Source organism: Condylura cristata, unplaced genomic scaffold (assembly GCF_000260355.1).
Source record: "Condylura cristata isolate star-nosed mole 26May11 unplaced genomic scaffold, ConCri1.0 scaffold00041, whole genome shotgun sequence".
Taxonomy (NCBI): domain Eukaryota; kingdom Metazoa; phylum Chordata; class Mammalia; order Eulipotyphla; family Talpidae; genus Condylura; species Condylura cristata.
In genome coordinates this window covers 928,963-955,214 of record NW_004567142.1, presented here as the reverse complement: position 1 = coordinate 955,214, position 26,252 = coordinate 928,963, and the positions used below count along the sequence as shown (strand labels likewise).

The 26,252-nt window shown below is 55.4% G+C and overlaps 3 protein-coding genes across 4 annotated transcripts in view; 2 read left to right on the top strand and 1 right to left on the bottom strand.

Moving 5' to 3' along the window:
* BCKDHA (branched chain keto acid dehydrogenase E1, alpha polypeptide) overlaps positions 1–1,316 on the bottom strand; it is a 16,948-nt gene extending 15,632 nt beyond the window's left edge. The window contains exon 1 of the mRNA XM_004694145.2: positions 1,195–1,316. Coding sequence (XP_004694202.1) covers positions 1,195–1,302 — 108 coding nt within the window. The 5' untranslated portion in view covers positions 1,303–1,316. The remainder of the gene's footprint in view (positions 1–1,194) is intronic.
* A 424-nt stretch (positions 1,317–1,740) lies between these two features.
* EXOSC5 (exosome component 5) lies at positions 1,741–7,823 on the top strand. Of its 2 annotated transcripts, none has more exons than XM_012733450.1 (6): positions 1,741–1,964; positions 3,478–3,591; positions 4,055–4,176; positions 5,452–5,592; positions 6,691–6,780; positions 7,682–7,823. In XM_012733450.1, exons 1-6 carry the CDS (start codon positions 1,805–1,807, stop codon positions 7,772–7,774), a joined length of 720 nt encoding a protein of 239 aa, XP_012588904.1. In that variant the 5' UTR covers positions 1,741–1,804; the 3' UTR covers positions 7,775–7,823. The 2 variants fall into 2 exon arrangements, with proteins under 2 accessions (XP_012588904.1, XP_004694201.1); XM_004694144.2 differs by having other exon boundaries at positions 1,743–1,952.
* Positions 7,824–17,751: 9,928 nt separating this feature from the next.
* On the top strand, positions 17,752–25,737 carry B9D2 (B9 protein domain 2). The gene is made up of 4 exons (XM_004694143.2): positions 17,752–17,922; positions 18,300–18,391; positions 23,416–23,541; positions 25,161–25,737. Exons 2-4 carry the CDS (start codon positions 18,304–18,306, stop codon positions 25,472–25,474), a joined length of 528 nt encoding a protein of 175 aa, XP_004694200.1. The 5' UTR covers positions 17,752–17,922; positions 18,300–18,303; the 3' UTR covers positions 25,475–25,737.
* Positions 25,738–26,252: the final 515 nt, after the last annotated feature.

The window sequence follows — 26,252 nt, the reverse complement described above, 5'->3', positions numbered from 1 at the left end:
CCCGTGACCCCCCACCCCCATCCTATTTCTTCCTCTACCTGGAGCTTCTTCCCTTCCTAAAGGATTGGGGATCAGAGGAGCTGAACCAACGGGACAAAGATCTTGGGAGATTTCCCTCCAGGGCCCTCACCCATCCAGCCCTCTCCCAAGGTCACCTCCTTTCTTCTCCCCATTGCCAAGGTCAGTTTCTGCCTCTTCCCTCCACGCTCACTTTCAGCAGCCACAACATTCTTCCTCTTCATTGTATCCAGTTCTTATCATGTTACCAGTTTCACGGTCAGATTCACCCTAGGAGGGTGGCAGTGCCATCTTCCCGGGGGAAGATGAGGTCCTCAGAGGAGGCAGCAGAGTAGGGAAGAGCGGCCCGGAGTCCGCTCTCGCGTCTGTGTCGCTGCAGTCGCTGACTCTTCTGTCTGCAGCCCACGGCCTCTGCCTCTGCACACAGGCTCCCAAGCACATTCTGTTGCTGCCACATTCGCAGCCTCAGCCTTATTCCAGGCCTCAGACAAGAAACGAAGTGCTTCTCAGAAACACGGGCAAAGCACCCTGTCTGGGCCTTTCTTCCTCCTCTCCTCATTAATTAGTCACCACAATCACTTCTGTAGAGTGACCAAAACGGGCAGTCTTGCCCTCGCCTTTGATGAGGGAGGGGAACCTGGAAAATGACTATTTTATGCAACTGATTTTAAAACCAGATGGGAGCAATGAAATACTGGGCACTATTAAAAGCCCATGCGGGGGGGGGGGGGCAGAGATTGATTCTTCCTGCAGAAAAATAAGCCTCTCCCCTCACTAAGGCAGTGTCTCCCACCTCCTCCTTCAACAGCCGCCAACACCCCTACTGCCTTTATCACATACCAGATCCAATTGTTAGCTCCTCGTCTTGCTTTTTAAAATTTAAAATTTTATTCAATTTCATCACAATCCTAAAAGGTAAATAAAAGGTCGCCTTCGTCCCGGGAGCACATCGGCAAGCCCTCTCCCTCTCTCCACACCGCCTTCCTTCTGCAGGGCCCTCAGAGGCGCCGCTGTGCTTCTCCTCTCTAAGGAAACAGGTTTTTCCCTCAAACGTCCTGTCCAAGTAGTTCTCGCAGTTCCCGGTCAGGCTTCCGAGACACGGGCCCCACACTCGGAAGATAACGATGACACCCCTACCCCCCTTAGGGAGGACTCCCCGGAGCCCCTGTTACTCACACATCTGGCCAACCCCCGGGCTCCGGGCCGCCGCAGGAACAGGAGGCCGGCCTGGCACAGGCCTCGACGTAGCCCCCGGACCCTCGCGGCTGCAGCTGCCACCGCCATCTTGGTTAACTGCCCTGGGCGATCCGCCCCGCTCGGCTAGACTGGGGGCTGTCCCTGCTGGTGCCTGACTCACCTAAGAACAGCACCGCGCCAACAAACCACCTGGTACCAGTCACTCTGTCTCTGGAACATGTACCTACGTGGAGGAAGAAATGCGCTCCTCCATAATTAGTCCGATTTTTTCAGCGTAGTTGTTTTTGAAACAGGCAAAGGTGAGGACAACCTTACCAGAGCCTCAATCATTTAGGGCCCGGGGACCTCGGGTAGGACGAGCCCACGCCAAGGCCCGCCCACTCGCCTCTACTACCCAATGGTTTCCCAGAACTTGCGGGGCGGGATGGGCGGGACCAGATTGTTAGTAAACCCGGAGCCACGTGCGGACGCTGCTTTTGGCGCCCCCGGCGTTCCGAATCGGCGCGTGCGCACGGACTACCCAGCCAGTACGCAGGCGCGCGCTTCCGGGGCAAAGCTACGGTCGGCTCCGCACGTGAAGTTCGGTGCGATGGAAGGAGTGATGCACACTGACGCCAAAATGCCCCCTGAGTCTGGGACAGAGGTGGTTTCGCGAGTCCCTGGCTGCAGCCTCCGGCATTTTGCTTGCGAACAGAACTTGCTTTCCCGGCCGGATGGTTCTGCATCTTTCCTGCAAGGTAGGAACCCAGGTAAATCCGGCCCGGGTCTCCTTCACCCAGGTCGTATTTATTTGGGGGCGCGGCTGTGTTGTGCCCACAAAGGCGTGGCCGCCCTGCTCGATACTAGCTGGTAGTTGTCCCTCCTGGGTTGGTGTAGAACTTCTCATCGGGTGGATATGAGAGTTTACACACGTTTCCTCTTCCCACGGTAAAACAGGTGTGGATACAGGAGGTTACATTTGCCTGTTATTCCACCCAGAAGGTGGTGGACCTTATATATCCCACCCTAGAGGATGCTCAGCGTTATGAGAGACAGAGCCCCGCCCCCCATAAGAAAGAATACTCAATTAAAGGAGAAATTCAGTAGAGTAAATGTCTCCCTTGAATACATTCCTCCCCTACTCCATATACCTCTGTATCTCAGACTGTGGCAAGCCTTTGCCGAAATACCTCCTAGGCTGGCGGATCTCTTCTACCGACTTAATTACTTCCCAGACATAGGACTTTTATCCAAGTACACACTCTGTAATTTGGGGATGATACACCCCACCAATTGTTTAATTGCCCTTTTCCCTAAATACCTCTCAACCTGATTTAGCTCCTTGACCCAGGTAAAAAGCTCTCTCAGATATGTGTAAGACCCCAAACAGCGTCAGCCCCCTGACTAAGGAATTGCCTTCTTCCCAGGTACAGACCCTGCTTTTATTCATTCCTTCTATCACAGGGTAGCCCAGAGTATTTGGGCTGAAGATTGTTCTAGGCACCGCGAGTACAGCAGTTAAAAAAAATGAACTGCCGCCCTAACAAAGTGTACTTATGAAGGGTAACTAATATATGGTAAAATACAGCCGTGCTAGAGAGCAGTACAGTCTTGAAAGAGATTGTGAGGGCAAGCTCAGGAAGAACCCAGATACACTGTTACCTAAGGTGATAGTACCCAAGGTACCTAACTACCTGAGTACCTTAATACCTAAGGTAATAGCTAAGGTCTGGCGGCATGCACTCAGCTTTTGCCAGGCCATGTCCCAAGTGTTTTACATGACTGTCACATTTATTTCTCGCAGCAGGGACCTGTGGAGCAAGGGGTTGTTAAGTCTTAGCACTGTGAAACTGTTGGCTGCCACTGCAGCATAAGTTCATTCCCCGGCCAGGGAGTGACCCACAGGGCGCAGCAGACCTCTCCTGTTTCCCCACTGCTGCCCTCCAGCAGTGTGCTTCAATGGATCTGCTTGTTCAGCTCCCCACTCTGTCTCTGGTGAATCCTCTCACCCCCACATCTAGCCTATACACCCCAGCTCTTGTATGCATAAATAAATTAAGTCTTTTAAAAACTCGCAGCACCACGAGGGAAATACTGTCACTGGCACCATTTTACAGATGCGGAAACGGAGATGGGAAGTGAAGCAGGTGCACATGAATGACAGTGGGCCAGAGTGGGGTGACATAGAACCCTGGCCTCTAGCTCACACCCCCACTGTTAAGAGCTGCCCCTCGGGCGCCAGAGGCCAATTAACTGGTGATACCACCATTGCTGTTTCCCCAGGAGATACCTCTGTCCTGGCCGGTGTGTACGGGCCAGCCGAGGTGAAGGTCAGCAAAGAGATCTTCAATAAGGCCACACTGGAAGTGATCCTGAGGCCAAAGATCGGGCTGCCTGGTAATTGGGCCCAGCTGTCTCTTGGGGTCTCTGACCCAGCCCCTTGGCACTGACACCCCCAGTCTCCTCTCCCCTCAGATCTTTCTCATCTCCAGCTGAGTCATCCCTTCTGTCTTCTGGCTCCATCTCCCCTTCTTTCCATCAGCCTGTTTTTCTACCCTTTTATCCTCTGTCTCCTCCTCCCTGGGGCACTGGGCCAACTGGCTCATTAGTACCTTCCCTGGATTCTTCTTCCCACCCCCCCACCCCCGTTTGCTTCTTTGCCAGGTGCTGCAGATGGCAGGGGTGGGTAGCAGTCAGGCCCTCCCACCTTCCTGCTGGAAGTCATCCGTCATCCATGCAGAATTCCACACAAGCGCAGGCTGAGACCGTGGGCCCTTTCTGGAGGGCTTGGGGAGAGCAGACAGGCGGGGTGGACAGGACGGGATAACCTGACCACCCCACTCACCTGTGATTTCCCCAGGTGTTGCAGAGAAGAGCCGGGAACGGCTGATCAGGAACACGTGTGAAGCGGTGGTGCTGGGGGCCCTGCACCCCCGAACCTCTATCACCGTGGTGCTGCAGGTTGTCAGCGATGCTGGCTCTGTATCCTTTTTGCTGGAACCCTCGTAGCCTGCCTTGCTGATGGCCTTGTCCACACTCTCTGCTAACCAAGAGATCTCCAAACACTTGTCAGGCACCAGCTTACTGAAGAAGAATAACACAGCCTGAGAGCATGCTCTGAGCCAGGTGCCATTCTGAGCGCCTTACATGTATTAACGTTATGAAGGTAGATTGACTAGTCTGCCCAACACAAAAATAGGTGTCATCATAACCCTGGGTTTCAAGTAAAGAAAACTGAGGCACCGGAGGGTCAGCTCGTATCTAGGAAGGAGCAGGTCTCAACCTGAAGCCAGGCCTGTGGTTCTAGAGCCCAAGGCCCCTGGCAATGAGTGTTCCTGTGTTCCCGTGTTTCGGGTGAGGAATGAAGACCAGAGAGGGAAGTCAGTTTATCCGAGGTCACACAGCTGGAAGGCAGCAGAGGCAGAACTGACAGGCCTGCCTGTGTTCCATCGACCGCCGTGCTGACCGTGAGCTTGGATGAGCCCCTCACGGGGGTGCCCTGAGCAGCCAGGGCAGTGGGTCGGCGGTGTGGCCCAGAGAGATCCCTGTGGTTAGGGTAAGAAAGGCTGAGGCCCTGAAAGCACATTCCAGAGGGCCGTGCTGGCATGTGGCTCTGCATTGGCTCAGCACTTTGTAGCTGGGAGGAGGGAAGGGCTATTGTGACCCCATTTCAGAGGGTGGGTAGTGAGGTGGGATGATTGTAAAGCTAGGCCCTCATCCTCTGGGGGAGGGGAGTCCTAAGGAAACTGGCGCTGTGGGACTCCAGCTCTGGACTCCTGAGGTCAGTGATGCCGCTGCCTACCCTCTCCCTGGTGGCTGCCCACGAGACTCCCAGACGTTCTCCAGCCTCTCTCCCGCTTGCTCTCTCCATCTCCATCTCCGAGCTGTCTTTCTGGGCCTGCCTCTGCCACTGCCTCCCCATGGACTCATAAGATTTCTCTTCCACCCTGCCCTCAGTTTCTCCAAAGGTGCTTGGCTCACACTTCAGTTTGTATCTGTTGAATGCCATCGTGATCCACATGAAGCAGTTGAGGCTTAGAGAATAACTTGCGTGGGGTCACAACAAGCTCAGAGGTGGCAAAGTCATGTCTGGAACCCAAGCTACTCAGTTCTAGAACCAGCTGGAATAAAGTGCCATACTCACTTTCTGTGATGGATTAGTGAGTCTGCAGCTGACCCATGAATGGAAGCATGGGCAGGTTCTGCAGCCCAGCCCTGCAGTAGAAGCTTTTCTTAACCATTCCCCGTGGCACTCAGCTCCTGGCCTGCTGCCTGAACGCTGCCTGCATGGCATTGGTGGATGCTGGTGTGCCCATGCGGGCCCTCTTCTGTGGGGTCACCTGTGCCCTGGACTCTGATGGGAACCTCATGCTGGACCCCACAACCAAGCAAGAAAAGGTAGGTGTGAAGGCCAGGGAGGCGAAGGGCTGGAAGCAGACGTCCCTGTCTTCATTCTCTAGGCCTCACTTTTCCACAAGGGTTGGTTCAGACCACCTCCCAACTGGCAGGCCACACTCTTCATCAGGGCACAGGTTAGGAACTCAGCTCAAACCCACTTTAGGAGTTTATTGAGTCAGTTCCAGACTCAAGAAGAACAGAGGCGTAGCTAGATCCAGGGCGCTCAAACACCAGCGGCATTTCCTCGCTTCATTTCACAGCCCCTGGTTTTTTCCTGCATATTGGCTGCTGGTCAGTATCTGTGGTCAGCATCTCTTCCTGAGGCTGCAGCTAGCCCCTGACGCTGGGTAAGAGGACTTGCCTCATCAGCTCGAGTTCACGGTGGCCAAAGGCTCTGGTTATTCTTATTTGCCCAGCACGTCTAGTCAGGAAAGCAGCTTGCATGCAGGGAACTGACCTTGACAGTATTTGAAGAGCAGAAAGTGTAACGCGGCAGAAGGGTACCCGGAGATTAGAAGCCCATAGCAAACTCTGCTCTGTGCTGGTGGGGACGTGCCACTGGGCTCGCGTTCCCAGAGCCCCTCTGGCTTCACCCTGGCTGCTGAAGTCCAGAGCCTGCCCCTCCCAGGCTGCAGCGCCTGCCCCTGTGGGGTGGGGGCGCGTAGGACTGGCCGGAAGTAGCCACCTTCCAGCCCCGGCTCCGCCCCGCAGGGCCTGGGGGGGCGGGGCCACTTCTGTGTTTGCAAGCCCCTGTCAGAACCTTGTGTCTGGAGCTGGGCGCGGGCCGGGAGAGAATCTAAGAAAGGGAAAGTGGAGGTGTGTCCCAGGGCAGCAGGAGCAGGAGCAGCAGAGTACATGCTCACTTCATGGCCTGATCACTCCTGGAAGCTACCGTAGGTGCCAGCCCAGGACAAACCAGATCCTCGGGTAAACTTGCTCACATCCGCCCTTCATGTCGTAAGGAAGCAGCGCTGCGTGCTGTGTCTGCTGCCGGAGCCCCTGGCTGCAGGAGAAGCAAGTCCTCCCCTAGGGCCGCTCAGGATTGGGTCTGCAGGTCTGGGGTTGAGCCCTGGTCCCCACTTCTGCCCTTCATGCTAGGAGGCCCGGGCTGTGCTGACCTTCGCGCTCGACAGTGTGGAAAGGAAGCTGCTCATGTCCACCACCAAGGGACAGTACTCCGACACTGAGGTAGCGCCCCCCACTCACTAGCCCCCCGCCCCAGTGCCTAGGAGTGGGAAGCAGACCTCCCAGCCCCCCGGGAGGTTAAAGGAATCCTCTCTGGGCATTCTGCGTGGTTTCAAAAGCCCCGGCGACACAGACCAGCCCACCCAGCATGGGACTGGGCGTGAGTGCAGCCGCGGAAACCTGGGGGGGCACTTTAACTGGAAGCCCAGTGGCGAACTGGAGGAAAAGAAATTGAGGCTGACATGAGGGAAGGGCTGCAGGCTGCAGCCCCCAGCCTCCGGCTCAGAGTGGTATGCCCCTCAGATTCCGGGTCTCTGAGGATTGGAAACCTGGGCCCAGTGGTGCCCCAGGCCGCCCCAGCCTGGTCCTCTGAATATAGAAATACCAGGCAGTCGAGATCTGGGGTCTACAGATCCCCAGATCTACTCCAAGAGAAAACACTCACAAAACGGGACATTCACACGTGCAGCGAGGCTCTGGAGGGAGAGGAAGGGGCGGCGGCTGTGAGGACGGCAGTGGGCAGACGGGTCTGGCGCCTCTGCTGCCAGGGCCTGAAAGCTTCCGTGGCGTCACAGGCCCGTGGCCGACGGGAATGGCACCGCCCGAGGGTGGGCTTGCTCTGGGAGTGACGCGCCTGGCCCTGCGGGGAGCCGGAGCGGCCACACTCGGGTCCTCTGAGGACCTCGCTTTCTGTTCCTCTCTTCCCCGCAGAGAGAGGGCCCTTGAGGCGAAGGGGGAGGGGTGGGGGAGGAAATGCCCTCAGAATCCCCGCGCATCACCCGGGTCACCTTGAGAGGAGGGGGCTGGAGGTGAAGGGTACTGGGTGGGGCAGACACGCCCCTTGGGCTGGCCAGGTGACACGGGGTGCAGGCCTGGCCCCAGCACTAACCAGCCTCTCCCTCAGCTCCAGCAGTGCCTGGCCGCGGCGCAGGCCGCCACCCAGCACATCTTCCGCTTCTACCGGGAGTCCCTGCAGAGGCGCTACTCCAAGAGCTGACGCCCCGCCACCTCCCGGCTCCCGTGCCAATAAACCGCTGCCCCGCCTAGCCTGCCTGTCCTGTGTCCTGCCTGCCCGAGAGCTCGACCACAGCCCCCAGCCCCGTGACGAGCACCCATCCACTGCGCCTCCGTTCTGACCAGCGCCGATCGAGCGCCCACGCGTGTGAGCTCTTGAGGATGTGGGGCCCAGTGGTGAAGGAGACCCAGGCCCCACGCTCAAGGAACCAGGGGGTGAGGGACAAAGAGAACCGTGTGTCTCAGATGGAAGATCTGGGACGGGGCAGGGGGCAGGGGAGAGGGCACATTTACATTCATTGTAGTCTCCCGAGGGAAACCAGGAGGTGGCCAGGGAGTGAGCTCACGGACTTAGGGCTATGTGGGGGCGGAGGCCTGCGGTGGGCAGGGGCTGGGGGTGGAGGGACAGCCCAGGCCCCAGTGTGGTGGGGCAGAGCAAGTGAGGGCGGCGGAGGGAATGTCACGGAGAGGAGCCTGGCTCTGAGCCCTGCGTCCACCAGCTGGTGACCCTTGAGGCAGGGCTGTTGCTGCCGGATCTTCTAACATGAGGAAAGCGGCTCACAAGCCGGTTCGCTGCTGTGGTCACCCTAGCGAGTGTGGGCAAGGGTCCCGCTGGAGCTTCCAGACAGCCCGGGCAGGCGGCAGCACGCCCTGGACCACGGTCCCCAGTGACCGGCAGTGGCAGAGGCTGGGATGCTGGAAACCGGAGGAGGGGTTGGCAGGGTCTTTAGTTGCCACTTAACTGCTACCCTCTCTGGTGGGCAGAAGCCAAGAACACAGGAGCATCGGGAAGGAAGCGCTGTCCCACAGCTGGGCCACACGGGCACCAGAGCCCACTGGTGACTGACATTCGGGAGCTACCGCGAAAATGCCGCATCTGGCCTGCCCTCCGCTGCCGCCTCCCGGGCCCGGTGCAGCTCCCACAGCCCACCGTCACTCCTCTGGGCACGGGCCGCTCAGGCCCCGGGAGCCAGAAGGAAGGTCCGGAAGCAGCGAAGGCAGGCGGCGTTTCTAGCGGAGGCCGCTGGAGTAGACGCTGCCGAAATCCGCTCATAGGTGACACCAGGCCCGTGGACGGCCCCTCCCAGGGGCCAGCGTGTTGACTCCATAAAGCTCCATCTCTGTCGTGTTGGGCCATTGGGTGGGCACCGCCAGAGCGCACCTGAGCTGCTGGGGCCATTCTCCCCCAGACCGGGGGTCTGCACGGGAAGGTGCGGGCGGGCGGCCATCGGACCGCCGCTCACTTGAGCCGCTGATTCGGTCCTGCCGCTACTTGACTGTTGCACAGAGCAGGCGGCTTTGCTCCTGGCCCTGGTGCGGAAAGAGCTCGGAGGGCTGCTGTTCGCCCAGAGAACCCTCGCCTTTAGTCCTCGCCCAGCTCCGGGGTGTGGGCAGAGGGGTCCCATTTTGCAAATGAGGAACGTGAGGCTCAGAAAAGTGTCTTCATGGAGGAGGACTGAAGATGGGGAGCCCAACTCAAATTCTTGACTGACTCCCCTTCTCTGTCTTTGCTCTGCCTTCTCCAGCTCCAGGGTGGCCGGGGTGACCTTGGGGACACTGATCCATCCCGTGCTGGTCCCAGGCACCCCCAGCCCCTCCCACTTTCCCACACACGGACAGACACACGGTGGCTGTGAGCGTGCCTGCAGTTTAATCTCACATTTTACCTGCGGGTGGGGGGGTCCAGCTGGCTCCCAGTTCTGGATGCAGCTGTCCCGCCCACCCCCTTCCCCGGCCCCCCGAGTCTTCACTCTGCCCTGGGCTGCCGCCTCTGGGTTCACGGGCTGCTGGGGCGGCCAGGACGAGTCTCGGGAGGCGAGGCAGGTGGCCAGGGTCACCAGGGCAGCTGTGTACGTGCGCACGCCCAGCCCCATAGCCAGGACCCCCCGCAGGAAGGCCAGGCCGGAGGCAGCCTCTGCCCCGGATGTCCCCATTGGCCCAGGCCTTGGTGGTCTGCGAGGGCAGTGACGGTGCTGATCCGGGCAACCTTCAACACGTCCTGCTTCCTTTCCCCACGGACACACCCATCCATTCACTTACATACTCCCAGGACAGGGGTACGCTGTTGGGCACTGGGGTACCGGGTGGCTGGGAGAATCACATGCATCACTGCACGCCGCTGCCCTGGCTCATGCACAGTGACCCCGGAGCACCGTGGCTCCCACTGGACACGAGGGAAATGAGGACATGGGCGGGTAAGTGGCCCCAGATCTTCAGCATGCTCAGGTTCTTCCCCCCACGTTCAGGGCTGCCCCTGTGAAACGCCCCTTTTGCAACACTGAATGTTTCTAAGGGGTTCCTCCTCACTTCCCTTCCCCTAGGCATTCCCCTCTGCTTTGTCTTTGGTTTCTTTTTGCTCCTCAGTCCCCTCCCAGCCACACACACAGACTGACCTCCTGGGCCAGGCAAAAGGCAATGATGCCCAGGGGCCAGAAACAGCACAGCATGGAGAAGACCGCCAAGCCGAGGTGGTCGTGGGGTAGGAGTGGGGGAGAAGGCCGCCCCATCCTGGTCCGAGCCGCTGTCACTGGATGATGCGTCCTGCGGGCAGAGACAACCTGGTTGGTCATTTCCACCCAGCCCTAGCCCCGCTGTTCTGCTCCCCGCCCCCCTGCCAGGACAAAGGAAAGGAGCGGCTTGGTGTCCAAAGTCCCTTCATCTGTCTGGCTCCTGACCAGGCCCTGAGACCCACTTAGTTCTGGGCTTCTCTCCCCTCAGGCCATAACCCCGCTGTTGCTTACTCCAGACTATCAGAAGCTGCCCCTGAACTGCCCCTGTCCACCCCCACCCCCAGCGTGTCCTCAGTGACCCATCTTAGCTCTAGCCCACACCCTCTGCACCCCGCCCTGCACACACTGACTACAAGCCCCCGGCCACACCCACCCTCTGAGGCAGGCCCACCCCCACTTAAGGGGCTCCTTGCCTACTGAGCCCAGGTAACATTAGTTCCCAGGAGACACCCCTGTGGAGCCCCCAACCTTCATACCAACACATCCCAAGTGACGTCCGCACTCCTAATCGCCTCCCCATTCAAAGGCCCAGCCTGGCGCACACTTTCAAAGGCTTCCCACAAAAGCAGCCCCCATCACTCCCCCTGTCACCTGCCTAAAAAAGCCAACCCAGCATCCCCCCTACTGCACCCACATCTGTGACCCCACAAGACTCCCTGTGCACCACAGCCCCCCTAACACCCTTGGACCAGACAGCACCCTTGCACCACCTTTATGAGACAACCTCCATAACACCCCAAACCCATCACACCACAGAAGTGCACATTCAGCTCAACTGCAAAGAATATGCTCGCCCCTCTGATAAGAAGAAATACTACTGGGCAAATGATCCCCCAGACAGCTGCTTGTAGGCCTGGTGCCACCGAATATTCCACTGCAGGGCCGTTCACGAGTCTGCCCACTTGCGGAGGCTCAGGACCGTCTTCACACTGAGCACAGCTACATTTCAGCGAGTCAGCTGACAGGTCAGTTGGACCTGGATTACTGGGTTACTCACTGCAGTGAGTCTGCAGGCCGGATGTACCAAGGGTTACTCCTTGGAGTAATCTGGAGGCTGCACCCCTCCGCTGTCAGCCTCCCCTTCCTGAGAAAACCAGCCTACGCTCCACCATGTGTTGTAAAGCAAGATCAGTGTGTGTAACTAGCGTTGAGGTAAATGCGCCACAGTAGCGCTCTGCAAGCCTCCTGTTGCAGAGGAGGCAGACGCAGAGGCGAGGTGATCGGTGGAAGAAAGCGGCTGCTCGCTAAGCACCCCACGGCTAGGCCCAGTAGCAGATATTCCTTCTTGCGTGGATTCCTCTCAGGAGCTCTATTTCTATCCCTAATTTGCAGATAAAGAAATTGAGGGGCTCACATGGCCGAGGGGACATCTGGTGCTGGCCCTGGATGGTAACCCAGGATTCTAGTCCTGCTCTGCCAGCCCATGCTGAAGCTGGGCGGGGCTGGGGGGAGGGGGCGTGACGTGCAGATGCTGGCGAGATACAGGTGGCGTTAGGAGTCAGTGTTGGGACCCCCACGGACCTGAATTCCTTTCCAGGATGTTCGAGACATTTGCTGTGTGACCTCTGGGCAGTGGCATCCTCTGTCTGAACCCAGATTACTTGACCCCGTGACCTGGGGTCAATACTTCCTGCTGCTTAGGTGTATAAACCACTTAGGTAGCATTGGGCGACAAGTGTCCAGCAGGGACCCAAAGGGAGCACCCTGAAAGCGTCTGGTGGCGCGTGTATTATCACCTGCATCCACCGCCATGGTTCCTGACCTTCCTGCAGACCTCCCTCTCCTCAGGGAGCCCACCCCACGGGCACTGGCTTCACCCTCCCAGAAGCCCTTCATCGCCCCAGCCCCAGCCCGCCAACCTGGAGGACTCCCCTCCTGACGTGGGGCAGCCCACGTTCCCTTGCTCCTGGGCTCTGTGCCAGGAGCCAGGAGCTGGAGCTGGCACGGGCCTGCTCCTGGAGGGAGCAGATGGCGAGTCCGAGGACCCTGGGCGCAGTCTGGCAACTGGCAGGCAGGGGGACCCCAGGAGGGCAGCTGAGTGGCAGAGGGAGCAGACTGTATCTGGGAGTGCTGCCCCCGCGTGACCTTACTGATTGTTCTGTCGCTTATCAGTGTGAAAGACAGCTTTCCTTTTCTTTTTTCCTTTTCTTTGGTCCTTTGTGCTGTAACCCATCCTCGATCGGTGTCAGTTCCGGGAGGGCTGGGATTTGACCTTTCGTATCCACTGGTGCGCCTCCAGTGCCGGCACAGTGCCCAGCTGCACAGACCTTTGATGCATATTTGTGGGGTGGGGGCGCGCCTGCTCACCTGCAGGTATTTCACCCTTTGTCTCCCTTGCCCTGCCAGAGATTCAGTCACTTCCAGCTAGACCTCTCTGGCGGCCGTCAGGCTGTGCAGTCTCCCCAGCGTCATCCCTTCCATGGGATGACAATCGGGAGCACTGAACACCAGCCTGCAGCCGGGTCATCCATGGAGGCCTGAAACGCTGATGGAGGAACAGAATGTTTCTGGATGTGGCGCCAGCAGTGCGGAGCCCTTGTCTGTACCCATGGTCATGTTGTGCAAGGGCCTGCAGCAGTCTGGCCCTTGAGAGGGCAACAGCATGGCCCACTGTGGACAGGGCCCTGCCTCATCACAGCACAGGTGGGGGGAGGCCCCAGGAGATGCACTAGCAGCCATGTTGACCTGTTTTGCTTCTGGGCAAGAAGCAGTTCACCTGCATAGGCATCCCAGACAGTGGGTCGCGGTCATGTGGCCCAGATGAACCAAGTAAAGCCCTGGTGGCCTAGTACCTGAAGTACACGGGTGAGGCTTCCAGGACCATCAAAGTCACCTTCATCAAGTATGACCGCCCCTGCTGGTGGCTGACCCCCACAGCTGCGAGTCCACAAAGCTCCACGGCCCCAGAGCCTACGCTCCATTCCGGAAACCTACTGACAGGTCCATCATGCACATCCTGGTGTATAAACACTGGTTATGGGATGTCACGCTTCTTTTTTTTAAGACTTATTTATGCACACAGAACTGGGTCCAGGCCAGAGGTGCGGTGGCTGAGAGGATCCACCAGAGACAGAGTGGGGAGCAGAACAGCCAGAATGACTGAAATCCACTGCTGAGAGGAGCAGCGGGAAGACAGGAGACGTCTGCTGGGCCCTGTGAGTCACCTCCCTGGCTGGGGATCGAACTGCTGATGCAGTGGCTACCGTCAGCTTCATCGTCTGCGCTTTAACCCCGTGTGCCACCAGGGAAGCCCAAGGGATGTTAAGATTCTTAAAAAAGGAACAGGATATTTATTAGTCTTAAGTATCTTCCCACGGATTACTTGTTTATTACAAAGTGGGAAAATAGTATTAATGGCAAAGTATAAATGGGTGGCAGAAGTGAACGCCGCCGTCATGGGACAAACTTACATCAGTGCCTCCTGATCCGCCCTGAGAGGGACTGAGGCATCATTTCTGTGGTTTTCCTGCCCAGAGTGCATCATCTGAATCTCATCATGACAAAACGCAAGACAAAGCCAAGTAGCTGGCCTATACTTTTCAAAAATGTCAGTGTCATGAAAACCAAAACAATAACAAAAAAAAAAAATTTTTTTTTTTTGAGCAGCAGGCCTGTTCTAGATTAGAGGTGACTAAAAAAACATGATGAAACACAAAATATGATCCTGGATAGTGGGCAGATAATGACCAACTATGTTATGGGGACATATGTAAACGGTGTATCAAAGGATGCTTTGGGATAGTACTAAATTGACACTGTTGAAAATGTTAAATTGGTTATAGAAGAGATTCCTCCTGTTCTCAGGCAGATTAAAAAATAATGAATAATGAGTAGAGACATAGGCACGAGTGTGTGTCTACACACAGATGCATTGTGTACAAATAGATATGTGTGTGTATAACGGAACACTACTATTACTGTTAGAGTGTGTGTGTGTGTAGAAGAACTGGGGTGTAAGCCAGTGATGTGTGGGGATGAGAGGATTCACCAGACTAGAGTGGGAAGCAGAACAAGTAGATCTACTGAAATCCACTGCTGAGGGGAGCAGCGGGGAGACAGGAGAGGTCTGTTGCTCCATATGTGGGTCAGCTTCCTGACGAGGGACTGAACTCAGGCCTTAGTGGTGGTAACTTAACTCCTGAGCCACCAGGGAGGCCCTATAACTATCATTTTATATGGGAAATTTTTTTGAGGATTTCAAGACCTTTAAACATACCATATAGGAATGTTCTGCTTTTAGATGGCAAGGGAAACCTCTGTACATATACACTTACATATTCTTATAAACATGTAAAAAAATGTGTGCATGTATATTTGTGTATATACACATGTATACAATAACCGAAGAAAAACTTCACAAAGGAGTAAATTTAAAATAATAATGAACATTAAAAAAGGCACTCAACTAGTCATCGGAAAAATACACATTAAAATCAAACTGCCACCAGAATGATTCAAATGATAAAGAGCACTAAATGTTTGCGAAGGGTGGAGGAGCAGAGTACAAATTGATCCAACCACCACAAATGTTGGTCAGTGTCTGTTGTCACTGAACATCTCCTATCACCAAGCAGTTCCAATCCCAACCAGATGCAGACACATCTGGCCACCAAAAGGCAAATGCCCCAAAGCACATGGGTTAGAGGTGACTACACAGGAAAGACAGAAATATTGAGAGCCACATGCAACAGTGTGGAATAGTTCCACAAACAAAATGCTGAGCAAAAAACAGCAGACACAATCAGTTGTGTTATTTCATTTATAAAGTATAAGGCCAGGAAAACTTAATCCACATTGCATCTCCGTGGTGGCACATAGGTTAAGTCTCAGCACTATCAAGCTATCTGCAGCACAGCAGCCTGAGTTTGATCCCCGGCCAGGGAGGTGACCCACATGGCACAGCAGACTTCCTGTCTCACCCCCTGCTCCCCTCAGCAGTGTATTTCAGTAGATCCTTCTGTTCTGCTCCCCACTCTGTTTCTGGTGAATCCTGTCACCTGGTCCCACCCTGCACCTCTGGCCTACACCCACTTCTTATATGCATAAGTAAATAAAATAAATCTTTAAAAAAATTAATCCAAATTAGAATCCCAGAGTAGTTATGCTCAGAAGCATCCTGGGCATCCTGCTGGTCATGTTCTTGAACAGAGTTGTGATTTGGAGACCTGTTTAATGAAATTTAATCTAGCAATTCAGTTATAATCTGTGCACTCTGCTGTACATATATTTCAAAAAAGTTAGTTTGCATAAGGAATGTGTTAGATCTTTACATACTGATATGAATAAATTCCAAGATGCACCACTCAATGAAAAAAGCATGCATATTGTGGGACTCCCTAAGGGCACAAAGGGTTGTCTCACCACTGTGAAGCTATCTGCAGCCACCCCGGGGGAGTTCAGCTGACCTCTCCTGACTCCACCGCTGTTCCCCTCAGCAGTGTATTTCTGTGGATGCTCCTGTTCTACTCCCCATTCTATTTCTGGTGAATTCTCTCACCCTCCCCTCACCACTGGACTATACCCCAGCTCTTGTATGCATCAATAAAAATATATCTTGGGGGAAAAAAGGTGTCATATTATAACAGTCGCTATGCAAAACAGGAAGGTGGTTCCTCAATAAACTTGAAATAGAATTACCTATGACCCCAGCAACTCCCCTTCGGAGTATACATCCAAAAAAACGGAAGCAGGACTTTCAGATTCTCTACCCATTTTCATGTATACTCCCACGAGCCAGCAGGTAGAAGTAGCTCACGTGTCTAGCAATAGGTTACTGGATAAAGAAAATGGAATATTACTCAGTCTTAGAAAAGAAGGAACTTTGACAGGGAGGAGCAAGCACAAAGGAGAGAGATGGACGATGGCAGTGAACTGTGGGTGCTTTGCTGGTGGAAACACTATAGTAACAGCACTGGATGGGGGAACTACCAACATGCAAAGAGCTATGTAAACCAGCCTTAGGTGAGTATAAATTAAAAGAATAAATCTAAACATGCAATTTAAAGTATGTTTGAATTTTGAAAACCACTTAAAAACCCCATGTAGTTTCTTCAGATACTTTCCTACTGCAAATAGTCCCATCTTCTCATACATGAAAATAGGTCCTCTAACAAGTCCACTTGGTCACGCTCGGCTCCACTGCCTTTACCTAACCGCACAGCTAAGCAGAAACTGAAATCTAAACACTGTGTAACCGCTTAGCTTTGTCTTCACCTGACACTGAAAAGTCACAATATACCCAGCGCCGGCGACCGTGGAAATACGGTGTTGTTAAGTTTAGGTATAATGTTGCCATTTGAAAAAAAAATTTTTTTTGATTAAAAGTAGGGGTCAGTGGCCCTCCCTGGTGGCGCAGCGGGTTAAAGCACCGCACTAAGAAGCTAAAGCCACTTCCGCATGAGTTCGATTCCCGCCTGCCCCGGAGGTGACCACATGGCGCGGCAGACCTCTCCTGACCCGCTCGCTGCTCCCCTCAGCAGTGTACTTCGTCGATCTGCCTGTTCTGCTCCCCACTCTGTCTCTGGTGAAGCCTCTCACCGCTCCTGAGCCTCTGGCCTGTACCCCAGTTCTGTATGTACAAACAAATAAATCTTTAAAAAAAAAAAAAAGTAGGGGTCATTTCGGCGAAACTGAGGGCAGGAGACGTCCTTTTACACGTTTTGTCCAGAACGACAAGGGGGACAAGCGCACAAGGCCCCGTTTTGCCGAAATGTGGGGGAGGAAGCTCCCCTCCGGGGCCGACCCAGCGGGGGGGCAGGCGCTGCCCTGGCCGGGGCACAAGGTGAACGCCTGCCGGACGCGATCCGCAACGACCCCATTTTCTGCAGCGAGAGAGGCTTCAGTTCCTCATTTCTCATGCTTTTCCCCGCTGTGCACTGGCTGCAAAGACGTGGGCAGCGTTTCTGAGAAGGAAGTCGGACTTATCGGTCGCTGAGGAGCCGGGGAGCCCTTAAAAAAGGGAAGGAAACACCCGCCCGCCCCGCCTTCTCGAGCCTGTCAGGACGAGTTCTGTTCTCCCCCGTTAGGAGGCAGGGGAGCCACCTAGTGACTAGGGAGACTCCCCCCGAGTGCAGGCGCAGGTATCTGAGTGGTGGCCCCGCAATGGGAAGGCGTCTGGGGGAGAAGGCGTCTGGTGGGGGGGCGTCTTGGGGGAGAAGGCGGGGACGGAAGCCCGGAGTACAGATGGATGTGTTTAGAGGTACCTGGGCGACAGGGCGAGCAAAGGTCCTCAGCCACACTCAAGATGGCAGCCGCCCAGCCACACCCCAAATGGCGGGGCCGCAGGTCCAGGCGGGAGAGGCGCGCTCCCCAAAATGGAGCGTGGCGGAGAGAAAATGTCCATCACGGCCCGCCCCGCCCCGAGCGCGCCGCTAGGGCCAATCAGCTGGCGGCGCTCAAAGCCGAGGTGGGGGGGCTGCTGTTGCCCTGGCAACCACCCAGGAGCCCGCGGCGGGCGCGGCTTCGGAAGGATCGGCGCCACGGTTCTCGCTGCTGGGGAGGCCGGGGAGAGGGGCGAACCAGGCCCGGAGAGTCGGCGCCCGGCGAGAGAGGGTCAGGTCAGACCCAGGAGCTGCCGCTCCGGCTGCGGCTTTCGCCCCCCCTGACCGTTAGGAGCGCCGAGGTAGGGGAAACGCACGTGCGGCCTAGGGGCGGGGCTACGGAGGCCCTACACTTGGACGCATGCGCCTCGTGGAGCTTGGCGGCGCCGACGTGGAGGCGGGGCCTCATGCTTGTGGGTGGAGCCAGTGGTCCCGGGGCGGGGGCTTGCGCTGCGCTGGGCGGGAGGAAGTGGGCCACCCTGCTCAGCCTCCCTGCAGGAGGCTTTGGGGCAGGCAATTAAGATCATGCTTAAAACTGCACCTTCCCTGCCTTGTCGAAAGTAGCTTGGAGGCCCAGCACAGCTCCCTACTTGGTGAGGCTCACTTTCTCCGTCCGTCGTCACATGCAGATAATGATACCCTTCCCTCACAGGACTGTCATTATATTTTCCCCTCTCAGGGCCATGGCTGAGGTGCACGTGATTGGGCAAATCATGGGGGCCACCGGTTTCTCGGAAAGTAGCCTCTTCTGCAAGTGGGGCGTCCACACAGGTATTGCGGGCCCTGATTCATTGCCCCACCTCCTAGAGAACGTTATGTGCCTGCCTTGACCCCTCACCCAGTCCCGGATCTTCCTCCCGCATGGGCACTCTGCACTCCCAGCCTGGCCACACTGTCTGGCCTCACGAGCCTGAGGTTCCCTTCTCACACCATCCCATCTTTGGGGGGCCCTGACCCCCTCTCTGAGAATACACAGTCCCTAGGAACAGGAGACACCAGGCTAGCCACAAACATCCCAGTCCTCAAAGCTAACTGCTGCCCCACTGTTTAGACTTTAATCACTGTCATAAGAGGGCCCTGGACCCTAATAGTTCTCTGCTAATAGTCTCCATTTATTGAGTTCTTACTATGTGTAAAATGGAAGTTTTCATTCAAGAAGTACAGAGGCAAGGCCACCCTGTATTCATAATCCTCTGAGAAGGTAGGAATCCCATTTTGTTAATGCAAATAGTAGATCCCGACACACACCTCAGAGGCCCCATTGTCGTGTTCACTCAGGAGCAATATCGTGCGGTGGTACAGTGTAGTGGTTAGGGCCCCGGCTGCTACATCTTACTCACCCTACTCCCCAGGGGGAGGTCTTCAGACTTGACCTCTTCAGCCCACAGTTTTCTTGTCCAAAATGGAAGCTGATAGGGCCCTCCCTGGGGAGGAATGGGTTAAAGCACATCTCTGTGAGGCTGGTGACAGCACTGTGCAGGAGTTTGCTCCCTGACCAGGAGGTGACCCACAAGAGTAGCAGACCTCTCCTGACCCGCCCGCTGCTCCCCTCAGCAGTGTACTTCGTCAGTCTGCCTGTTCTGCTCCCCGCTCTGTCTCTGGTGAATCCTCTCACTGCCCCTGGGCCTCTGGTCTGTACCCCAGTTCTGTATGCATAAGTAAATAAATCTTTAAAAAACAAACAAAAAGGAAGCTGATAGCATCTAAGAAGCAGCAGCAGAGTTGAGTTAGAGTGCAGACAGCAGAGTTCAAAACCTGCTGTTGCTTATTAATTATGTGACCTTGGGCACTTGTCTGTGCCTCAGTTTCTGGTCTCTGCAATGGGAATGTTTACAATACTTATCTCTTGGGATTACTGCAAGGACTAAGTGAGGTGAGCAGGGCCGGGCCCAGTAAATGCTCTATAAGGGTGTGCCTGACTTGTGTAAAGCCAGGAGGAGGTTTTATTTGGTAAGGCCCCTGGATGTTGCCCAGCACAGAGGAACATTCGGGAAACCAGTGCGGGTACTGCCATTATCATCTCTTCAGCCCTGGGTCCTTTGTGATTTCACCAGTGGGTAGGTGGGTGGTTGAGATTCCTGGGGAACTTGGGTTCTTTTAGTTGAGTAGATAATAGGGGGTGGGGGGAAAGTCTGGATCCTGTCTCTCACCTGCCCTGTGTCCCTAGGCAGGAATGGTCTGTCCGGGAGCCTTGGTTTCCTCACGCGTACAATGGAATCATTGTCCTTGTCAGGCTGCTGGGATATTTTGTGTGTGAAGATCCTGACTGAGAGCTTGGTGCTTCCCTCCTCTGACCCACAAGGAATAGTAACTAACAAGACTTGTTATTTCAGCAGGATGGGGCTGGGGGCCTCAGTCCAGCAGAGGGCACAGGGCTTGGGTAAAGGACTTGGGCTCTGCACTTACACTGATCCCAGCTTGGATCTAGCCCAGTTTGAGGGATCTCGGTCTACTGTACCCCCAGCATGGAGAACACTGCTTGGCTTGAACAGGAGGTGTTCAATCTATGTTGATGGGGTGAACAGTAAGTGACTTTTGTTCTCAGAGGATGCGTCTTTTAATTGGGTGATAGATTAGCACTCACCTTCTAGGGTCACGTGTGCCACATTGAGGACCTTCTGTGCCAGAAGTTGAGTTTGAGGTTCAGGGGATCTAGCCGAGTAGAAGATCCCTACTTTCCTGGACTCCCAGGAGGAGAGAGAAAATGAATAAGCAGATAAAGAAACAAGCAGGACTACAGGTAGAGGTGTTGTCAGGGCTCCCAGGGAGGCCTCGTTCCTTTGTGTTTAGGGGCCTGAGCTGTCAAGGAGAGAGAGGAGGCAGGGTGTCTTCAAATGACAAAAGGGACCATCTCATCTCATAAAGATGAAATTCTTGCGCCCTCCCTGGTGGTGCAACAGGTTAAGCCAAAGCACTGTGAAGCCCTCTGCAGCCACTGCACCCTGAGTTCGATCATCAGCCAGGGAGGTGACCCACATGGCGCGGCAGACCTCTCCTGACCCGCCCGCTGCTCCCCTCAGCAGTGTACTTTTTGTCTGTCAGTCTGTTCTGCTCCCCTCTCTGTCTCTGGCGAATCTCTCACTGCCCTTGCACCTCTGGCTGTACCCCAGTTCTGTATGAATAAATAAATAAATCGTAAAAGAGAGAGAGAGAGAGAGAGAGAGAGAGAACAAATTCAATTACATGAGGAGAAACCACATAGATGTAGATTCTAAAACCCATGAGGCGAAATGAGGGTACGTATCCTGAGCTAAAGAATGGGCTTCAAGGAGAGAGACAGGGGACGCACCTGGTGGGGTGGGGAACCCACAGCACAGAGCAGACTTTCTGTCCCTAGTTGTGTGCCCTGCTGCAGAGGCAGGTTTCTCTGAGAGAAAGGCTCCTTTTCCCCTCCACAATTTTTTACTTTCCTATTTCCCTTCCCAAAGTACCTGTTTTTCTTAAGAACAAAATTTATATTCTTCCCCCAATTAAAAACTCAGCTCTATTCCTTACACCTTCCCTTACAGAAAACACATACCTTATTTCTTTGCTTGCAGAGATCCTTTTTTCCAGTTATTTCCATTAGCTTTAATTACATACATTAATTCCAGTTTTTAACCCTTAGAAATCTTCATTTCTACCGAAAACTAACCAGAAAGCAGTTGTAAATGGATATACCAGTATCAGATTGGAAAACTTACAAATAAATGTTCAAGAAATCTGAGTTTATTTTGATTAATAAACCCAGAGAGAATAAAAGCACGATATTGAATGTTCTAACTCTAAAGACAGCTTTGTTTTCAATGAAGCCATCGATTTGAAACTTGCTTTCATTTACCAAAAGTTATTCCAGAGCCCATGAATTCAAATAAAAGCATTTGGGCTCATTCCAGTTGTCCGACAGTGTTTGGAAGTAACTTTTATAAATACTTATAATCAAGCCCACTTACACATTAACTTCAGTAATGCCATCCAGAGGGGGAAATGTCACATACAGAACACCCAAGGGGAGACACACCCCATATACAAACAATCAGATAGAAACAGACACTTAAAAAAATGTGTGGCCGTGTGTCTTTACAATGTAAAAACTCATGTTTTAAAAAGAGCAACTGGACCCTTTGACAAGCAGTCCCGTGCGGGACTGTGGGTGAGTCTTAGGCAACAGTCGTGGGTACTTCCAAATCAAAAGCCCGAGTAGGTGGCTCAGGGCATCTTTGAAAAGTACCACACATACCTGGGTTGTGATTTTCATAGCAGCCTCTGAAGGGTTAAAAGGGCTCTCCCCACCCCCACCCCCTTCCTGTTTTTTTCTCTTGTTTTCTGTGTTATGTCTCTCTGAAGATTGCCTGTCCAGGAGAGAGGTACATTTAAGATAATGCCTGGGACTGACACTATCTCTAGATTCCTATTTCTGATATTGCTAAGTGGAGAGTATTTTATCTCCCGTGACATTTAGCTTAAGGGAGAAAGTCAGAACAACTTCAAAAATCCCTGTGGTGTCTGATTATCATTTCGCCTTTAGCCCAATTTCTGATCATGGAGTTAATTTCAGATACTTGTCACATTTCAGCCAGATGAACAGAAAATATTTCTGACAGTATTGGACATTATCATGGACCCAAGGGGGTGCAAAGGATATTGTCACTCCAGGCTCCAGAATCCCTGCTAAGGTAGTGAAAAGAAAAGCCTTAAATTTAAACCAGCTTCCACTTCCTTTTTTTCCTTTCCTGTTCCTGTAGGTACCCAAATACTAACTGCTAAGGAATTCTTAAAAACAAACAAATAAACAAACTTGTCAAATACAGTTTTTCCAATTCAAAGCATCCTTATCTGGCCATTATCCTAATAATCCAAATAGCAACTCAAACCAATATGCCTTTTTCTAGCTTCCCAAGATACAGATTATTTACTCCTGAAGAATAGTTCAAAGAAAAACTCTGAAAGCCAGCACAGCCAGACACAAGGAGAGTTTCTGGAGCAGTCATTTGATTTGCATCCCCATCCAAAAAAAAAAAAGATACCATTGGGGTAAACTCTCTTCCCCAGTGATGAAGACCATGGAGGTCTTAGGAAAAAAACAAACAAACAAAAAAAAAACTAGAAAACTCCTTCTCTTAGGTTCTTTTGGGTGTTGTTCAGTTTTGTGGGTTTGGTTTCCATGCACATTAGCAACTTCAGCCGGGCCTGGGGCCTGCCGGAGACTGACTTGTACCTGAGAGAGCCATTCCAGGGGGCTAGGGGTGGCCTTTACTTTTATAGAGCACCTTGTGGTATGTTGTCCAGAGAGGTTGACAGGGGGCCCAGTGCCAGTCTGACCCTGTCAGTGACCAGCCTGTCCTGTCACGGGGACTTGTTCGATGTGGCAAGTGCTCCAGCAGCTTTTCAGTGCTTGGCCCATACTCACCCAATTTGTGCCGAGATCCCCTCAGCAACACATGCTACCTTACATGTACAGTGAGCCCCACTGTCCTCCTCCTCATGACAGCAGATAAAAGCAAGGAACACCAAGACCTTCTCTGGGAGGACTGGGATCGACAGCTCTCAGACCCCAACTAGAAAGCCTACATCACACCTACGGCATTACTATCATCATACCCATTTCACAGATGAGGAGACTGAGGCAGGGAACTTGCCCAAGGCTGCGCAGCAAGTCGTCGTCCCAGGAGCTGAACCCAGGAGTTTGGCTCCACAGCCCACTCTGGCTTCCAACTGCCAAGGAGAGACAGGTCCACCTCCACCGAGGCATCCCCTGCGGGAAAGCTGCCTGCCACCCCTCCCCCCAGACGTGCGTGTCCTGGTTCTCACTGCAGGGGCTGCGTGGAAGCTCCTGTCAGGCCTGCGGGAAGGCCAAACGCAGGTGGACACCCCCCAGATCGGGGACATGGCCTACTGGTCCCACCCCATCGACCTGCACTTCGCCACCAAAGGTCTCCAAGGTAGGTTCCAGCTCGCGTCCCAGACTGAGACCAGACTGAGGGGAAGGCGGGCTAGTAGCACCCAGAGCTGCTGGGGCTCCACACAAGTCCTAGCTCTGCTCCCCATTTCCTTCGAGTCCCTTTTTCCTGGCTGAGCCTGGCCCTGGAGAGGCTGAACGGAGGCCCTGGTCCAGAAGGTGGGGGACCAGGGCAGGGGTCAGGGCTAGAGAGCAGGGAGGGCGGGACCAGGGTGAGGACTGGGTGACTTTAGAGACTCACCGACAGTGAGTGGAAGGTTCAAGGGAGAAAGTCAGTCAGGGCATTTGGAGGCCCAAGATTGAAGGATGAGGGGGCTGGCGGGGGGTGGGGGGGTGTGGGGGTCATTCAGACCCCGAGTGCCAGCCACAGAGCTGAGGCCTGTCCTGAGGGCGCTGGGGAGCAAGAGCAGGCCACTGATGGCAATCTGAAAAGACCCTCGGCTGCCCGTGGGTGAGGGATTAGAGGCTGAGGCAGTTAACTGTCCTCTCGGCCCTTCGACACAGACCCTGATCCTTGCCGCCTCCGTTCTCAACCCTCCATTGTGTCCATCAGGGAACCCCACGGGCTCTCCTTTTGGAAATGCACCCTGAATCCTGTAACTTTTCTTCCAAGGCCCAGATCCTCTCCTGGACCATCACAGTCACCCCACCCCATCCTCACCTGGGGGCGGGGGGGGGGCTGTGAACACCCGAATCACATCAAATGTTCGCCCCATTCAGACCCTCCGTGAGCAGCGGAGAAGCCCAGCCCTCACGTGACCCCTGGCCTGCACAACCTGACTGCCACTACTGCCCCAGACACGCCGGCTGCCCGTGTGCCCACCGCAGGCCTCTGCGCAGCGGTTCCCGGGGTGCGCGTGGCCCCTCTTCTCTCCTTCAACACGCGCGCAAGTGTCACTTTCTCAGAGAAGCTTTTCTGGATCACCCTCTTTCTAAAGCTGCACCCCACCCCCACCCGGCCCAGCCTTTTTTCCAGAGCAGTTATCACCATCTGACATACCCTATAATCTGCTCATGCGCCACAGTCGTCTAGGGTGCCAGCTGGCCAGGGGAACTTGTCTGCTCCGTTCACAGCGGCTCACAGCAGCCTGCTGCTTCTGGGAGGGCCTGCGGCAGGCAGGGGAATGCGAACGGCTCCCAGGGCCTCGCCTGGAGGCGGAAGAGCCAGACTGTATGTTGAGGACACCGGGAACCTCAGGGAGGGGCCAAGGATGCGTCCAGCTGCCAGGTGGAAGGCGAATGGGAGAGTCAACGCTCTGAAAGGCCTGAGCCCAGAGGAGGGCAGGGCAGGGCCGGGGCAGCAAGAGGGACGCACGTAGGCTTGTTTGCCCTGACACGGGGATGCAGAGGAGGCGACGGGACAGCCAGTAGAGGCCAGACCCGGAGGGCCGTGAATGCTGAGGAGACTGGACTTTATTCAGAGGGAACTGGGGAGCCAGGAAGGGTTTTGAGCAAGGGAGGAACATGGATTTGGAAAGATCGCTTTGGCTGCAGTGTCGGGACGGGAGTTCAGAAACCCCGAGAAGGCACAGAGCCTGGGGTCTCTGGGAGCAGGCCAGGCTGTCCCTCCCCCTCCTCACCACCTCCCCTCCCGTCCTGCAGGCTGGCCCCGGCTTCACCTGCAGGTGTGGTCCCAGGACAGCTTTGGCCGCTGCCAGCTCGCCGGCTACGGCTTCTGCCATGTGCCCAGCAGCCCGGGGACTCATCGGCTGGACTGCCCCACGTGGCGGCCCCTGGGCAGCTGGCGGGAGCAGCTGGCCCGGGCCTTTGTGGGCGGCGGCCCTCAGCTGCTGCATGGGGATGCCATCTACAGCGGGGCAGACCGCTACCGCCTGCACACGGCCGCCGGTGGGACCGTGCACCTTGAGGTGGGCCTGCTTCTGCGCCACTTCGACCGCTATGGTGTGGAATGCTGAGGGGTCCTGCCGGCTGCCAGCCAGTCCCTCTCCACACCCCGGGACCCCCACCGCGGGGCAGGAAGGCCCAGTGTCAAGAGGTGGGCTCTGGGCACAGCCAGACCAGGCCCAGTCGAGGCAGGCACTGCCTCCCCGGGCTGGGACCTCCACGCCTGCGACTGCCACTCTGGCATCCTGTTTCCCCAGCTGTAAAATGGGCGGCCACACGGGGGTGAGAGGCCGCCGAGCAGCCGGCACTCAGCACTCAGTAAAGAAGCGCAATTCTCACAGTTTCGGCCTGCCTGACCTTCGCTGCTGATGGCCCCGGGAGATCCCACCACACCCTCCTTCCCTGTCTTGTGACAGAGCAGCGTCCTCATCTCGCTGCCTCAACCTCTCGCCCCTCCCGACTCCAGATGCGCCCCTTGCTCTCCCCGCCCTCTGCTCCACTGCCCCCACTCTCCTCCGGGGATCCCCTGTACCCCGTGACCCTCCTCTGATCGGTCCCTCCCCCCGGTCGCCATGCGCTCGGTGACCCCTCCACAGCCCTCAAAGCCTGCGAGTGTCGGTGGACCGCCTGGGTAGCGCTCGGCCACCAGGAGGCAGCAACCCCTCGGCGGGGCGGAGCAGGGTGCCCACCCCCTCCCCCCAGGGCCTCAGGGACCCCCCTCGGAGCCCGCCCACGCGCGGGATGAGGGTGGCGCGGCCCCCCCATGCCCTCCCCCAGGGAGCCGCCCCCGCCCGCGCGCGTTTCCTGGGTGGGGCTGGGCGGCTTCAAAACCCCCCGCCGCCGCAGCCG

Excerpts from the sequence above, each read along its gene's own strand:
- EXOSC5 (XM_012733450.1), top strand. The coding sequence starts at position 1,805 with ATGGAAGGAGTGATGCACACTGACGCCAAAATGCCCCCTGAGTCTGGG. Across the intron at positions 3,592-4,054 it reads GCCAAAGATCGGGCTGCCTG|GTGTTGCAGAGAAGAGCCGG; the intron begins GTAATTGGGCCC and ends TGATTTCCCCAG. Across the intron at positions 6,781-7,681 it reads GACAGTACTCCGACACTGAG|CTCCAGCAGTGCCTGGCCGC; the intron begins GTAGCGCCCCCC and ends CCTCTCCCTCAG.
- B9D2 (XM_004694143.2), top strand. The coding sequence starts at position 18,304 with ATGGCTGAGGTGCACGTGATTGGGCAAATCATGGGGGCCACCGGTTTC. Across the intron at positions 18,392-23,415 it reads CAAGTGGGGCGTCCACACAG|GGGCTGCGTGGAAGCTCCTG; the intron begins GTATTGCGGGCC and ends TTCTCACTGCAG. Across the intron at positions 23,542-25,160 it reads CGCCACCAAAGGTCTCCAAG|GCTGGCCCCGGCTTCACCTG; the intron begins GTAGGTTCCAGC and ends CCCGTCCTGCAG.